Genomic DNA, 16025 nt, shown 5'->3' on the forward strand with positions numbered 1-16025 from the left:
ATTATGTCTTCAGTGGTAATGACAAGGACTTTTAGGGGGAAATTTAACAAACCTTCTAAAAGCAGCGTTTTTCAATCACTGTGCCGCGGCACATTAGTAAGCCGCCAGCAGTTGGCAAGTGTGCAGCGAGGTCAGTGCAGTCAGAGCTGACTTAACTTGTACTGCTGGCCTGGGCAGTGCTTGGCTCTTCAGGCGGAGGCTCAGGCACACCTGGGCCATGACCTATGGAGACGCGGCGATGTGACATAGGTCACGTGCGCCGTGGTGCACCTCTGCCTGCACACTGCTCCCACCTCTGCACTGACTGCTCAGTCACTGAGTGTGTGTTATTTTTTCTGTTGGGGCCAGTGTGATTTTGTTTTGTTATATTTTTTTCTGTTTGGCCATTGTTTATTTTTTATTTTTTGTGGGGCCCAATGTGTTTTTTTTTTTTTTTCCTGTGGGCGGCCAATTTGTTCGTGTGTTTTCCAATGGGGGCCAATGTGTGTGAACTGATGGTGTGCCTTAGAAATTTTTAAATCTTGTTCGGTATGCCACGAGTTGAAAAAGGTTGAAATCACTATTCTAAAGAGAACAAGTTGCCCATAGCAACCAAATCAATCTACAGTAGCTATCAGTTCTAGATCAGGAGTGCATGACCTTTTCTCAGAGGGCCGCATTGGGAGATCGCACTCATTGAAAACTTTGCTTAAACATGGAAAATACATACAATTTACATTTGTGTTCTCAAACACCTAGTCTCCATATGCCATGCAGCACAAGACACCTGGCACCGCAACATATGTTTTAGCAAAACCACCTTTTATTTAAATTTTCACGGCATATGCTGCAAAACGCCACCCAATCTGTGCAAGAGAAGCAGGGCTGTGATTTTAACTGCACAGAGGTCTGTTTTAAATGTATACAAAGTCATAGATGTAGCACAACGGAACTTGGCATGAAAAACCCACGGCCGAATCGTATACGGATTCAGACTAATTCGCACATACATATATAACTGTGAACTGATTATTTGATTTGTTAATCTCATTAAGCTGTTTAGTTGCATCACATTTAGTCTAAGACGTATATTCGAGCAATAAAGACTAACAAGATGCTCGGCTCAATCCAAGTCTCGCAGTACGCTGTTCGCAGAGAAGGGCTGTTTGGCGTGAATGCGACAATAATCTATGAGGCTAAATCTGTACTAGTGGAAGATAACTTGCAATATTATTAAAAGGCCCCTATGGAGACAGATGTGTGCAGTTCTTCAAAGTATGATGCGTCACCACCAGGGCTGTGGCCATCTTACATAGCATGACCTTCCCCTTTCCCCCTATAGCAACACATTTCCTCACATCTGCAGCAACCCCATAGCAACACATCCTCCTGTCCATTTAATTCTCAGTACTGTAGGGTCAGTAGTGGTGCCATCTATGCAGCCTTGAGGCTGTTAGAGAGTAATTGCACACCCTGTCACTTTAGATTTAAGAATATCCGGGTAGCAGCCCATGCTAGGGCTCCCATCTGGCCCGCATATGAGGGGGGGAGGGTCGCAGGCTGTGCAGGGCTGTACTAGGTAAATTATATCTGGTATCTGCTTAGTTGCTACAGTCAACACCTCCACTTCTCTATAGAAGGTTTGATGATCCCATCAGTGAGTCTGACATGTATTTAGAACTTAATTATTTTATTAGAGCACTAATATCCATTTTCTTTTTATCAGCGACATTTTAGCATCTGTTAGTGTAATTGTATGGGGATGCCAGCAGAGTACAAAACCAAGTGGTTACTGAGAAAGTTAAGCGCTAGTTTTTACTCATATTTTCCTTAAAGATTTGATGAAAACTCTGGTGTGATCGATGAGAGAGTCAAGAAGATGGCACAAAAATGGCAGCCTATCAAGTCTATAAAACCAGAGGAACAGCCGTTGAATGTGACGGACACAGACATGATCGTCCCACCCTGCCTGGTGTGTTTTACTGTCATAATGCTTGTGATAGAAAATATTATTGATTAAAAGCAGATAATCAAGCTTAGCAGCTGTCTATGGGGCCTATTCATGATGTTAATTATCCCCGATAATTAACATTGTAACTCGCCGCAGATTCCGGAGCAATTCATCATTGCTCTGGCGCGGTGACAGCTGATGCAAAGTCAGCTGTCCCCACGAGCGTCTTCACTGCTCCTTTTCGGAGCAGTGATAGTAGTGCGCATGTGTAACCTACAGGTCACGCATGCGCACAAGAGCCCCGGCGTCTGGCGGAAGGAGCCGAACATGGGCAGAGAGATCCAAAATGATCCTTCTTCGCAACCCGGACCTCCTTCCCATGGGGAAGGAGCAGGTTGCGATCCACAAGCGGGAGCATTCACTGAAGATGGCGAATGCTCCCGCAGTCCAGCTCCGAAAATATTGTATTTTCAGAACTTGATGAATTCTGTCCCCATACTAGTGTATGGGAACAGCGGGCCATTCCGCAAATGGAAGGAAAGTAGGAGATATCTGTTATATCTCCTGCTTTACCTTATTGATGAATGGCCCGAATACTTAATTTTTGCAATTGCAGGAGAAAAATTTAATTTTCATCTGCTTTTGTAAAAATTAAGTGATGATGAATAGGCCCCTATATGCTTTAATCATCACTGAAACAGAAATATTATATAATAAAATATTGTAAGATAGAAATACATTGGATGTCAAAGAGGAGTCTAAGGGCTTTTTCAAGGTTCTATATTTCAGATATACGATTTATTCTACAGTAACAGGAGTTCTTTATTCCTTATACAAATGACTCATTTTATGAGAGAACAAATTGCTTGTGTGAGTCAATCCTGACATTGTTACATTTACTGATTGTTATGCATTTAATTACAGAACACCTGACCAAATTTTACAGGTTACATCTTATATGTATGAAATGGCACTTAGTAATATAGTTTACAGCAGGTCCTGGTGCCATCACTTCAGTAGTCAGTAAGGAAAACCTTTTGTGTATCAAGAAGAATTGCGCACCCTTACTATAGATTATTGAAGTCACCTTGGGTATCTGTGATATGTTGGAAAGCAATTCAGCTGCAACCTCATTGTGTTACATGGTCACACAACTTTGTGACTTCTGATATTTATATACATTGATTATGAAGCATTCATAAAGCTCCATGATAGATGCAGAATGATTTGAAGGAATAAAGATCCTTTACCTTTTTTTGCAGTTGAAACCTGTGCAATGTGAAAAAGCTACAGAGGAGTCCAACCCGGTCAGCCAAAAACTTATTGTAACAAGTGAAAGTGACCTCCAGCTGAGCTATGCCAAGCAAAGGCGCACCAAGAGTTCCATTCTCCTCCGCAAGGAGCTGGACTCTCGCAGTAAAATCGCAGTACGGGATTACCTGTACCATGTGAATGAGGCTACAGCTGTAATATATGCTCGACATGTTCTGGCATCATTGCTGGCTGAATGGCCTGATGGTGTTCCATTGAATGAAGACATCCTGGAGCTAAGTGGACCAGCACACATCACCTACATTTTAAATATGCTAATGCATCTAGAAGAAAAGCAGTTATGGGAGAAGGTAATATAAGTTCATTAACCTGCTTTTGCTTGACTAATCCTAAAATAGATAATTTATGTTGCAGTTATAAAGAACTTAAAAGACTTGTAGGCCCATTATTAGAAAAAGGCAGAGGATCTAGTTGGGACATTTCACCCCACTCAGTGTTTGCAGCTTTGTGTTTTCTCATCTATAGATATGTAATTACTTTGATGTTGCACAGTTTCTTCTGTTGCCATATTTTTAAGAGTACTTTAATAAAAACAGTTTTTCTTTGCCTATTATATTCCCTGATCATTCTTTATATCCCTTGACTACTCAAGGATTGAGAGGTCTTAGTACATTTTGGCTAAAATTACCATGTTGTTTTCTTTTAGATTAGTTTATTTTTCTATTTAAAAGTGCTTCTATGTTACATTATGGACTCCTCGTCAGTCAGTATGTTTTGGAAGCTTTGAAGGCATTCTCATGGGGCTTTTACATCTCTATGATGAGACTTGTGCAATTTCCAATAAATACGCAGTTCCAAGATGTTACTGGCCAAAGCAAAGGCAGATTTTGTTGCCCTGCAGGGGTCATCTGCCTAGAAAATGCTGAGTAGTACATGTCACTGGGAATAAAATGGGTATCTGTTGGCTTTATTTTCCAAGGACTTAGGGGGGTATTCATCAAAGCTTGGAGAGAGATAAAATTGAGAACAATAAAATTCCTGTAATTTTCAAACACCAGGGAAGATGTATTTATAGTGGCAAAGATCATGCCGCTATAAGTCTTCCTGCTTCGCTTCTTTACCGAGGCGAAGCTGGAAGAACTACCGATGAGATGTATGAACATCTCACGGTATGCAGTCAGGAAGCCGACGGTCGAAATGCCGACCGCCGGCTTCCCGATTGTGCAATCCCGACAGGGGACTAATAGGCGTCATTATCCCTACGTCGGGAGTCCAACGCCCAGCATACCAAACAAAGGGGAGGAGGGTTAGGTTAGGAGCTCCCAGGGGGGGAGTTCGGGTTAGGCAACCCCCGGGATGGTTAGGCTAGGGGAAGGAGGATTTAGGGTTAGGCACCCCCGGCAGGGGGTTAGGGTTGGATCCCCCCCCCCCACACCGGGAGGGATAGGTTTAGGCTGCGGGAAAGGGGGGGGGTTAGGTTTAGGCACTTATGGGGGAGGTTAGGGTTAGACACCCCTAAGGGAGGGTTGTGTATTGTTAATTTACTTACCTCTCTGGATCTTCACTGCTGCCAGTCTTCCGGCGTCGGGATTTGAACCACCGGACATAGGTCCGGTGGTCATTCATACCGATCCCCATCTCACCTGCCAGAGTGGGGGACTGAAAACTCCCCCCTCCGGGGATTCCTGACAGAGCCCACAGCGCATTAGCCTAGTGCTGATGCGCTCTGTCTCACTCCCGGCCATCTCCACTGGGCATGAGCAAGTTCTCACGTGCAGCCCAGAGCCGGCAGCCAGGGACAGTGCTGTCCCTGCTTTGGTGGAACAATGACAGCTGCCGAAATCAAAGCCTGGTATTATTCATATCGCCTCATTAATGGTGATAACATTTTAGAAAAAAACTGACCATTAGGGGTAAATTTACTAAGAATCGAGATACCAAACTCGGGTGATTTAAGGGTTGATTTTTTTCTCGCAAATTTACTAAAGGTAAACTCGGGTTAGATAGAGATTTCTCTCTTCTCACTCGTAAAACTCGGGGGAGATAGCTAACTCGAATCAACTCACCATCTGGCAAATCGGAAGTACTTTTCACCTAAAATATACATCTCTCAAATTTACCAAGATTCGGGATGACAAGCTCAGGTGAGATGACGGCAAACTCTCCACCTCCTCAGCTGCGAGTTAGTCTGAAACATACACAATCATTGTGATTTGTGTATGTTTCTGCCTTTAACTAGTTAAAGCTTAACCAGCCCCAGACTTGTCAGCCTGTCCTGGTACCTAAAATTACGGAGAACAAAATGAGTAGGGTTCCACCGTAATTTAGGTACCAGCACCAGGCTGCAGGGCCAGTGCTGGTTTTAAATATAGGGGGGAAAAAATTGCGTAGGGGTCCCCTTATATTTAAAACCAGCACCAGACTGAAAACGACAGGGGTTATAAAGTGTAAAATAGATGTAAACTATTGTATTTTACAGTAGAACTACAGATGCCAGCATGCCTGCCCTTTGGCACTTGTGGAACTACAAGTACCAGCAGGTGGCCGGCACCCGTACCCCCACTGTAAAATAAATAGTTAAATAAAGACATGACACACGGTGTGTGTATTTAGTACAAGTTTAATACACACATACCTCAATCACACATACTTACCTTCTGTCATCTTCTCCAAGTAGAAATCCATGTGTATGGCCTTGCAACAAAGATCCTATACTGACCTGATCCTCGTGCTGGTCTCCGTAGGATCCCAGGGGGTCTTGGCAAAACAATAACATGCTTACCCGAGACCAAATGGACTAGTATTGGTATGTGTCTTGTCACACATACCAATACTACGCGAATGCCAGCTGATGGGACCTCACTGGGTTTGTGAAGCGGCCTCTGATTGGCTGGCGGGACGTGGGAAACCCCGTGACGTCCCGGCAGCTGGCATTCGCGTAGTATTGGTATGTGTGACAAGACACATACCCAAAATCAAACGGACTAGCATTGGTATGTGTCTTGTCACACATACCAATACTACGCGAATGCCAGCTGCCGGGACGTCACGGGGTTTCCCACGTCCCGCCAGCCAATCAGAGGCTGCTTCACAAACCCAGTGAGGTCCCATCAGCTGGCATTCGCGTAGTATTGGTATGTGTGACAAGACACATACCAATACTAGTCCATTTGGTCTCGGGTAAGCATGTTATTGTTTTGCCAAGACCCCCTGGGATCCTACGGAGACCAGCACGAGGATCAGGTCAGTATAGGATCTTTGTTGCAGGTACTCCCATTGAAATCTAAGGGGACAGAAACATCTGGTAGAAGGTAAGTGTGTGCGATTGAGATATGTATGTAATAAACTTTTATTAAATACGGTGTGTCGGTACTGTCTTTTTTTTTTTTTTTACTATTTCACAGTGGGGGTACGGGTGCCAGCCGCCTGATGGCACTTGTAGTTCCACAAGTGCCAAAGGGCAGGCATGCTGGCACCTGTAGTTCCACTGTAAAATACAATAGTTTACTTCAAGTTAACACTATATTACCCCCGTACCCACAGCCCAGGGGTGCGGGGAAGAGCCCCGGCTTCAGACCAAGCCTGAGGTTTCGGGAGAGGGGGGACCCCTTTTTTAGCGGGTCCCCACCTCCCCTGAGATTCCCCGCTTGGCCTGAGCAGCTTGGGGTGATAATGCTTTGGCTCTGGAGACCTGGTAATAGGGTCTCCTTGCTGTGGCATTACACCCTGGTCGTTTTGGATCCAGTGCTGGTTTTAAATATAGGGGCACCCCTACGCAATTTTTTCCCCCTTATATTTAAAACCAGGGCTGGCCCAGCAGCCTGGTGCTGGTACCTAAATTACGGTGGAACCCTACTCATTTTGTTCCCCGTAATTTTAGGTACCAGGACAGGGTGACAAGTCCAGGGCTGGTTATGCTTTTGGGGGGGACCCCACGCCATTTTTTTTTTTAAAGAATTTAACCAGTTTTTTTACAGGACTAACACACAAGCAGCCTGCACATATCTCAACTAATATGTGCAGGCTGCAAGCACGGGAGAGATTTGCAGAAAGAAAACACTGCAATCTCGGGTGAGTAATCTGCAAAACGAGATACTTGGGAGAGATATCTCGTTTCTGCTTCACCATCGGCCAACTCGATTTCCCTCAAATCGCCTGTTTGTAAATTTGAGAGATAAAAGTGATTAAATCACCCGAGTTTTGGCGAGTTACAGCGAGATTAATCTCATTGAAAATTGGGACCATCTCGAGTCTTAGTAAATTTACCCCTTATGGTGCTCACACACATATCGACTTGCTCCCAATCAGCCGATGTACACGATTTCCCCTGAACTCTCCCCAGGCAGTCTTGGTCACGATTTGGAGTTAAAAATGTCCAATCTGACTAAAGATCTATCTTGCAGCCAGTGCATTGTATCCCAGATTGGCTAATCTGCCCTACAGCACGGCAAATCTGAAGATACGAGGTACGACGAGCGGGGATGCGCATCGGCATCGTGATCAAGAGTAGAAACTCACGATTTGGCCATTTTTTACATGATCTGTCGTCACGATTCGTCGAAATCGGCCAAATTGGATGAAAAGTTGGTATGTGTGTGGGCACCTTTAGACTCCCAAAGTTGTTGTCTTTACCAATCGTTATGCCACAGAAGACCTTTTACCTTGCACTGCTTTACATCAACATATAGGCAAAACAACTGATATTTTTTTTCAATGAGTGGTGATCCCTAACCCTGCCAATATTGTCTAGCACTATGGAAAACTTTTATCTATATACAAAGAAGAGCACATTGTGCCCTATATCACCCATACTGGACCACACACTAATGGGGCACCCTTGTTTGAAAGGGGTAGTCTCCTTTTTTAAATTATGTGCCTCCTTAGTGTTGTGTATACTATTTTGCAGTGGAACACGGGTTATAAATAGTAGACACCATTGGAATCCAGGCACAGCAGCCAGCACAGTACTTAACCAGGAGTTGGGTTTATTATATTGTCCATATGTACTCACCGTTGCCTACATACTCACAGTAGTTCTGGATGGATCGAAGCATACAGAGGACCAATCGGTCATGTATGAAGGTAGCAGTGCATAGATACAGCGGTATAACGCAGATATATGCAGGATAATCTCAGGGACTCCCGAGCTAATTAGTACATAGCCCTCTACTAATGTGGCGCTCAAACACAATGGCAAGATGGCACCATGCATGTGCTGAAGACCACACGGTGGCCATCTTGGTAAAGGAGATTGCTACAGTTATGGAGGCAGCGCATATTGCAACACTTAGTAGCTATTGCCTAATACCAGATAATGACTTAAACAGCCCGCACACACACACAGATTACCACACATGGAGGAGATTTCCCAGATATTATGTCAAATAAAAACTGGTCCCCTCAATTAATGCAGCAAGTTTCCTAGTTTAAAAAATGGTAGGCCTTGTTGGGCTGTGATGTTTTTCCTACGCATGGTCATCGTTGAAAATGAGGCATTAAAAGGTTCCACCTTTCTGCTCAGCTCTTGGGTCCGATTCGGTTAGCCGGGTTAAGCAAACAGTTTATTACAGGTTACATTACCGAGCACTTCGCAGACTGTTTTCAGTATCCACTCTATTCAATTTGAAAATGCTTATCGCGGAGGGGGGGGGGGGCTCTGACATTTTTAGCTTCAAATATGGATTTTGTTTCCTACTTTACACTTACTCATCAGGTGCGAACTAAAATCAACATGAACTACTTTGAGATTTGCGTTAATTTACTGTGGATTTATAATTGAATAGACCTGCCATATTTGAACCTGTGGCTAATTAAATATTAAACCACTTATACTGTTTAGGTGATTCAAATTGACTTGACTCTAATTTGAAATCCGACCAAAAACATGTAAATATACATGTTTTACATCACTGTGTGATGACCAGACCAGAATGTATCTACTCCAGCCAGTGCAGCTATTTGCACTGTGTAACGCTACAGAAATTACAGTTTGGTAGTTAGCCTGTGCAGGGCAGATTATCTCTCTGGTAATATTAGGCAGTGTGTGTGTTGATGTAGTCTATGTCCTGCAGTCTTACGGTGTACGAGAGATGATCACCACCATAATCAATGTAACATAAGTCTTGAATCACTGCTTCACCAGATGTTTAACGTAGAGCTTCGTATGCGATTCATACAAGAATTGATTTTCATGTATAATTGTGTTACAATGACTGTACATTTTATCTCATGACAACTTGAAACCTAGATCTTTATTAAAAAGTTTTTTAAACAACTTCTAACATATTGTTATTTTGTTATGATACAATTAGTCTTTTTTTAATCTTCTGGGAAGTTTGTTCAGTCTTAGTAATCCAATTATGTTGACCTCTTACAACTAGCAGTTTCTATTTGTCTTCACACTGTACAGAAAAGTTTTAATACTTAATTATTATTAATACTATTATAAAGTGTAAGTTATATTTTCTAAGCACTTCCTAACAAATTTAAACATACTGTAGAAATATTTTTTTAGCGTCAGCCGTTGCTTAAATCAGTGCTTAGTTATGATTTTGAGAATTTATTGAGTTTTTTTGTTCTGTGTTTGTTTAAGATCTTGCAGAAGGTGCTCGGTGGTTGTAGTGGAAGTATGCTGGGAACCGTTGCACTTACAGCTTGTCAGTTCATGGAAGAACCTGGAACCGCAGTACAAATCCGGGAATCCAAACACCCTTACAATAATAATACTATATTTGAGGTAAGGCAGCCAATCAGTACTGTTTGTACAATGTGTGATGTGTGTTAAAAAAAATTTGTATAGTGGAAATTAACTAGTCTTTATAAAACTTATCTTTTACGTGCATTTTAAATGGTTAAAATGAAATACAAAATGACCTACATTGTATGTATCATTCATTAGGTTTGTTAGGATTCATAATTGTTATGTAGTCATTTGTAAAGTCAAACAGTTGCCACTACCCCTCACTTGTACAGTAAGTTTCCCATGCATTAATTCCTGGCAGACTTGGCAAATCTTCATGTGTGAGATGAGTAGAAAATGTATTTATTTCAACCCACTGCACTCAGCGCAAGTTTTCACTTTGGCTTATCGTCTTCTTCTTTAACACTTGTTAGTAAAGCTACAGTAGTCTACCTTGTTTTTTCGGAGTCCAACTTTATCTTGAGCATTTCCCCATTGGGGAGAGCCCCTGTGATTCTGCATGCAGCAGTTTTCTTCTAGGAGGGAGAGCAGGGCTGCATTTGTTTGTGCAGGCCAATTTTCTGTGTTATATTATGACAGGAGGACCCCAAACTGCTGGTTTCTCCAGCCTGTTATAGCCTAGTGGTGTTCTCTTTAAACGGCCGATGCACTACTGATATATCAACTGTTCAGTGTGTGCCCAGCATTAGAGTGATGATGTGTGTCTTTATGGCAGAATTTACTGTATATTTATGCACAGGTTTCCCAGATATCCGTTTCCCATGTTTAGCATTTAATGTCAAAATTCTGCTAGTCAATTGTAGACTCATCTAATTTGTTTGTGCCTTGCTCTGCTTACAATATTCTAACATAGTTTGTACAGCCTTAGTGCAGTCTCTCTATTAGCCATTTTTTGTATTGTTTCTGGCTTTCTCCTGTTCAGTGCACACCCTTCTTCTCAGGCCACTTTACATGCCAAGTGTTGGATTCACACTTAGATTTTGAAGTATGTCTGCCAAGGGGAATTCTTCCAGGTTTCCCCCGGAGAAGGGAGCTTCTGTGCTAAAACACAGTTCCTGCAAAAACTGTCAGTACATATTTCTTGGAGTGTCTCAGGATCACTGTGGTCTCTGTGATGATTGCTTTGCTGCGGCACAGCAGTCTGGTCCCCCGGTAGCGCCCCCCTGCCGGAGCCATCGTGGGCTTCCACCCTGTCCCAGGCCACACTAGAGCTGGTGAAGTAGTTAGTCTGCTCTAGGTGGTCCCTTGCAGAGTCTTCTCAAATTGGACCCTCCTGCTCGACCAGCGCTCCCAAGAGCACTCCGGTTGAGCCACCCTTGGCTACATGGCTTTTCTCAGTTGGTCCAGGGATTGGATGAGGTCTCTAAGGATGCGTATGCACTAGATGACGTGTGTACGCAGTGATGCGACTGGCGACCCCCTCCCCCCCCGCCAATGGACCGACCTATCGGATGGCCTCTATACACAAGACCATCCAGTGCCTGACCACCCGATATGTTGGCCCCTGCCGCATCCCACAGAATGGGCTCTTCAGCCACAAAGTCAGGTTGGCCCTACATGCAGGCCAACCTGATGATGCGACTGACAACCCCACGGGAGCATGCACCAGATGGAATAGTATATACACCCTGCAAGATTTTGAAAAATATGTCGTTCCGATGCCATCAGGCATATCGTTCCAAAAGTCATCTAGTGTGCAACAAATGCTGGACCCTGCTGTTCTCCAACGTCTTGCCAAACTTCCCGTGCCTGCCCCTCTTCAGTCGCGTTATGAGCCTGACTCGGAGGTCTCCTCTCAGGATTCAGACTTGGGGCCGTATTCAATTAGACGCAAAAATCCGTTTTCCGCTGAAAAGTATCGTGGATGATGTCATTTCACCAGGTGGAAACTTTTCGCGCTATTCAATACCACAGACTTTTCGCGTACGTAAATTTGCCTATGAAAGTAGGTGGAAAAAATTGCTGAATTGGGGTTTTGGGGTGCAAAGGTGGGGAAACCACTCAGCACCCTTGGGACAGCCCCCCAAAGGATAACCGCGTAAAAAAAAAATAAAAAATAGTGAAGAACACTTGGAAACACTTTGACAAAGGGGGCAAAAACTGCAAAGTGGGGGTACAAACTTTTAAACTAGCGAAATAGACTTTTGAGGGGTCTGCAAGTATGGGGGAGGTGTTTTTATGATTGCAAGTGCTTGCTCAAGGTGCGTTTTTTAAAACTTCAAATTAGCGACTTTAAACCATGCTTGCACCCATTTTCATGTACCCCAAATTTGACAGGGCTACTTATTTTCTCCAAAAAATGCTTAATGTTATTCTTCACCACTTGTGCAAAGACACTAATTAGAGACAATTGACAGCACTTAAGTACCCAAAATACCTTCAGTAGCGCTATTCGGGGACATCTATACTGATCCCCAATCTTTGGGGGGGGGGGTCAGGCTGATTTTCCCATTTTTGACAGCACTTTTCGCCTGTTTGAGTATCGCTGGGACATGTTTTTGCGTCCTTTGGAATTGATTACGGCGAATAGCAGGGGCGTGCCCGATAAGTTTCCGCATGCCAAAACACATGATGTAGGCGAAAAGTATGGCAGGCGAAATCTTGCCGACTATTTGCGGCTAATTGAATAGGAACTTGGAGTTGTACTCCTTACAGAGTGAGGATCAACCTAGTCCAGTAAATGTAGATGCCTTAATCACCGCCATCATATCCACACTGCTGATTAAGGACTTTTCAGGAGGCCGCTCTTTTTACACACAATAGTTAGTCACTGACTTTTCCCTCCTCTGCCTAGTTGGCAGATCTTATTGTAGAAGCCTGGGGGTCTTCCAAATAGATGTTTCCAGGTCTCCAAGTGTCTTTTGACCTTTTATCCCCTCCCTTCCTCTGATAGATCTCAATGGGAAACTCCTCCCTCATTGTACCACCCTATCTCTAGGTTAGCTGGAGTACCCACGCTCCTTCTTCCTAATGTGGCCTCTCAAGTATGCCACGGACAGGAAAATATAAGTTTTTTTTTCAAAGTAATTTTCTATTCTGAAGGAGCATCGCTGATTCTGGCTTTAGCCTCAGCTTGGGTTACTAAGGCCTTAGAGTAGGCCTTGCCAACCTGTGGCTCTCCAGCTGTTGTGTGTGAGTCCTCGTATACCCTCCCACCTACATCTTCCAACATCTTCCAACACTCTAAGGCTCTGAATTATTGTCAGTAGTTGACTATATGACTATGTGCCATCTTATTTAGGGATGCCATTGACTCGAGTATTCTGTCTGGCAAAGTTTCTGCCTCCATCATTGCTGCCAGGCAAACTCTCTGGCTCCATTCTTGGCATGCAGATTCAGGATCCAAAAAGGTCCTGGAGTCCCTTTCCCTTAATGGTGAGGTTCTTTTTGGACCTGAATCAGATAAATTATTGCAGCTGTGGTTGCCTCCAAGTCAGCCTTCATTCCTCTGCGCCTAAGACCATGCCCTCCTTATTTTCACTCCTTCTGTCCCCAGGGAAGCTGAGATTTCAGCCCTCCTCTCAAGTCCAAAGTTCCTTTTCCAGAACCATTAGCAGGCAAGCTCGGGTGAGCCGTAGGCCAGCTCCCAAGCCTGCAGACAAACAGGCTGCATGACAGGATGGACCACGTCAAAGGCAAGGGCTTTACTGGACTTAGATGGGACACTTCTAGCCTACAAAGTCATCGATCCAGTTTTGCAGTCTTCTGCACCAATCTTTTTCTCATACAAATGGCTGACTGCTCTTTTTGCCCCATGTGGAACCTGAAGTTGTTCAATGTCTATCTCAAGGTTCCCAAGTTCAGGATGGAATCTCTCCGGTTCATCACATATGCTTTGAAACTAGGGGATTTCTTGGTTTCTCTGGATGTCAAGGACGCTTATTTGTATATTGCCATCCCATTGTTTTTGTGCTCCTACTCTTTAGCTAACAGGCCTGCTTTAGATTTGGTTATAGCCAACTCGACCTGGTCGTTTGGCGATTCCTGGACATCTTGGTGTGGTGCCTGATGCAGGGTGGCTACATGGTCCTCTGTACACACTTTCATTGTACAGATTTGACACCTTCACCTCCGTAGATGCTAGCTTCTGGTGAAGGGTCCTACACACAGCAGAGGAATGTTCTCTCCCTTTGGGCTTTGGGACATCATAGGGTTCTTCAGTGTCTCCATGGATGAAGGCAAAAATGGGAATTTGATTCTTACTTTACTTTTCTATGAATTCCTTGATAAAGCCTATCTCCAGCGAAACGCGTGTCGGCTCGTCAGCAGGGGGGATCCCAGTGCGCACTGAGGACCCCCACACCATGCATCCACTTGGAGAGTATTCCAGACAGGTATCTATGCCTTTATTCTTCTCTGCTCTCTCATTAGCTGCTGCTGATTGTTATTCCCTGCGCTGCCTAGAGCAACAGGGATTTCATTTTCTTTCTGGCACTAACAGCAGAGGCAGACTGCACTGTTTCTATTGTGCCATGAGACAGTGAAACTCATTCCACGTCCTCCTGTATGCATAAGACGTGGAACAGCAGGATCTGACCTATAAGTGCACATACTTTAATTTTCATCACTATCTCGAGATATTTTTTCTGTATACTCTCCAAGGTATAACAGAGGGACGTCTCTGATTACCATTATATCCATTGAGATAAATCGATTGATTTTTGGATTTTGGTGAACAGCTTTTTAATAATTATTACATGTATTATGTCACTATGTCATGTTATATATGTTGTGTCTTATTTTCTCCTTTATTTCTGCAGACGTGAAGGTTGATCCTTCATGGTCACTGTATTAATTTATAATATTTTTCTTTGTTTGCTACCTATGCCATACTATCTGTCATTTATACTCAAGTGTTACTGGTATATTCAGATTGCAATTCATGATGCAGGACTATACATTTATATATGGTAATCTCTTTAATTGAGTGCACGTGGCTAAGATATCTTTAAAAAACATAATTTATAAGTGCTGTTTAAATTGTTGATAACATATTCATCTTTGGACATATTTACAATAATTTATCTTTATTTCCAGTTGCCATTAACAACTGATTGAGAAAAAAATATATAATTGAATATATTTGTTGTTTGGCGTAGATAAAGCTTATCAGATATATCATACTGACATATATCTAAATGTTAATGCTGTCTTTTGTTTGTTTTTTTTCCCCCACCCCTCTCTTTCTTTGACCATTTATACCGGGCGTAATTATCTATTTCTTTTTAAATGTGAATAATTAAATATATATTTTAAACAATAAGTGCTACATTTTCTTCAACTCCACTTTTTCCTTCTTTCTTTCCTTTTTTTTTCTCTCTATTTCAAAATGTGGGGTGTGCATCGATTAGGAGTACTTTCTCTATACGTTTGTACACTATAATTCTGTGGGGGACTCTGGACGTCCACCCTTACGCCCCTAACTTTTGCTTTATTTGGCAGTACTGGCCCTTTGACTTCCTACTTTTTTGGATTAGGGCTAGAGTCTAAACTTTTTATTCAGATGTTTTGTGCTCTAGAAATCACATGGTACTTTCTGCCCGATTGTAAATTGTAAGGATCTTAATTCCTATTTTCAGGTTAAATCTTACAAAATGGCACTGTTTGCTTCCAAAGATCTTAATGCCTATTTTCAGGTCAAATCCTTCAAAATGTCATTGTTTGCTTCCGTGTCCAGAGTTACAGAACTCAACAAGATAATGGTGTTCATAAACATCAAAGTCACATATTTACACATTCCAATTAGTGCCTTCTCAGATTTGCTGGACAATCTCAGCATTTTCAGTTGGTTCTCATATGATTTTGGTACTCACGCAGTCCATTTTGCACTGTTCAATTCAAAAACTTCCACATGGAGTACTTTGTAACCTATATATTGTTCGGATTTTCCCCTGAGACAAGAAAGTCTCTATTTTGGTGGCTAAAGCTGGACAATTGTACCAGCAGATGCCAGTCTTTATGGCGGGCTTTGATCACAACAGGAATCGAAGTTACCAGCTAGTGTCCTTAAACTAATAGTTATAGCAAACACACTTATAAAACCTCAACCTTTTCAAAAAGATAATTAATAAAGATAAAATTTGACCATGTTACACCAGCATTTTATATAAATCATAAGGGAAG

General features: G+C 42.9%; 1 protein-coding gene across 2 annotated transcripts in view; it reads left to right on the plus strand.

Moving 5' to 3' along the window:
- Window positions 1-16025, plus strand: part of ZZEF1 (zinc finger ZZ-type and EF-hand domain containing 1) — a 239492-nt gene that overhangs the window by 188822 nt on the left and 34645 nt on the right. For both annotated transcript variants that reach the window (XM_088447033.1, XM_088447034.1), the window contains exons 47-49: window positions 1816-1951; window positions 3193-3552; window positions 9795-9938. In XM_088447033.1, the coding sequence (XP_088303159.1) occupies window positions 1816-1951; window positions 3193-3552; window positions 9795-9938 (640 nt within the window). The remainder of the gene's footprint in view (window positions 1-1815; window positions 1952-3192; window positions 3553-9794; window positions 9939-16025) is intronic.

The sequence above is a fragment of the Taudactylus pleione genome, unplaced genomic scaffold, assembly GCF_031769625.1.
Source record: "Taudactylus pleione unplaced genomic scaffold, aTauple2 ptg000411l, whole genome shotgun sequence".
NCBI lineage: Eukaryota > Metazoa > Chordata > Amphibia > Anura > Myobatrachidae > Taudactylus > Taudactylus pleione.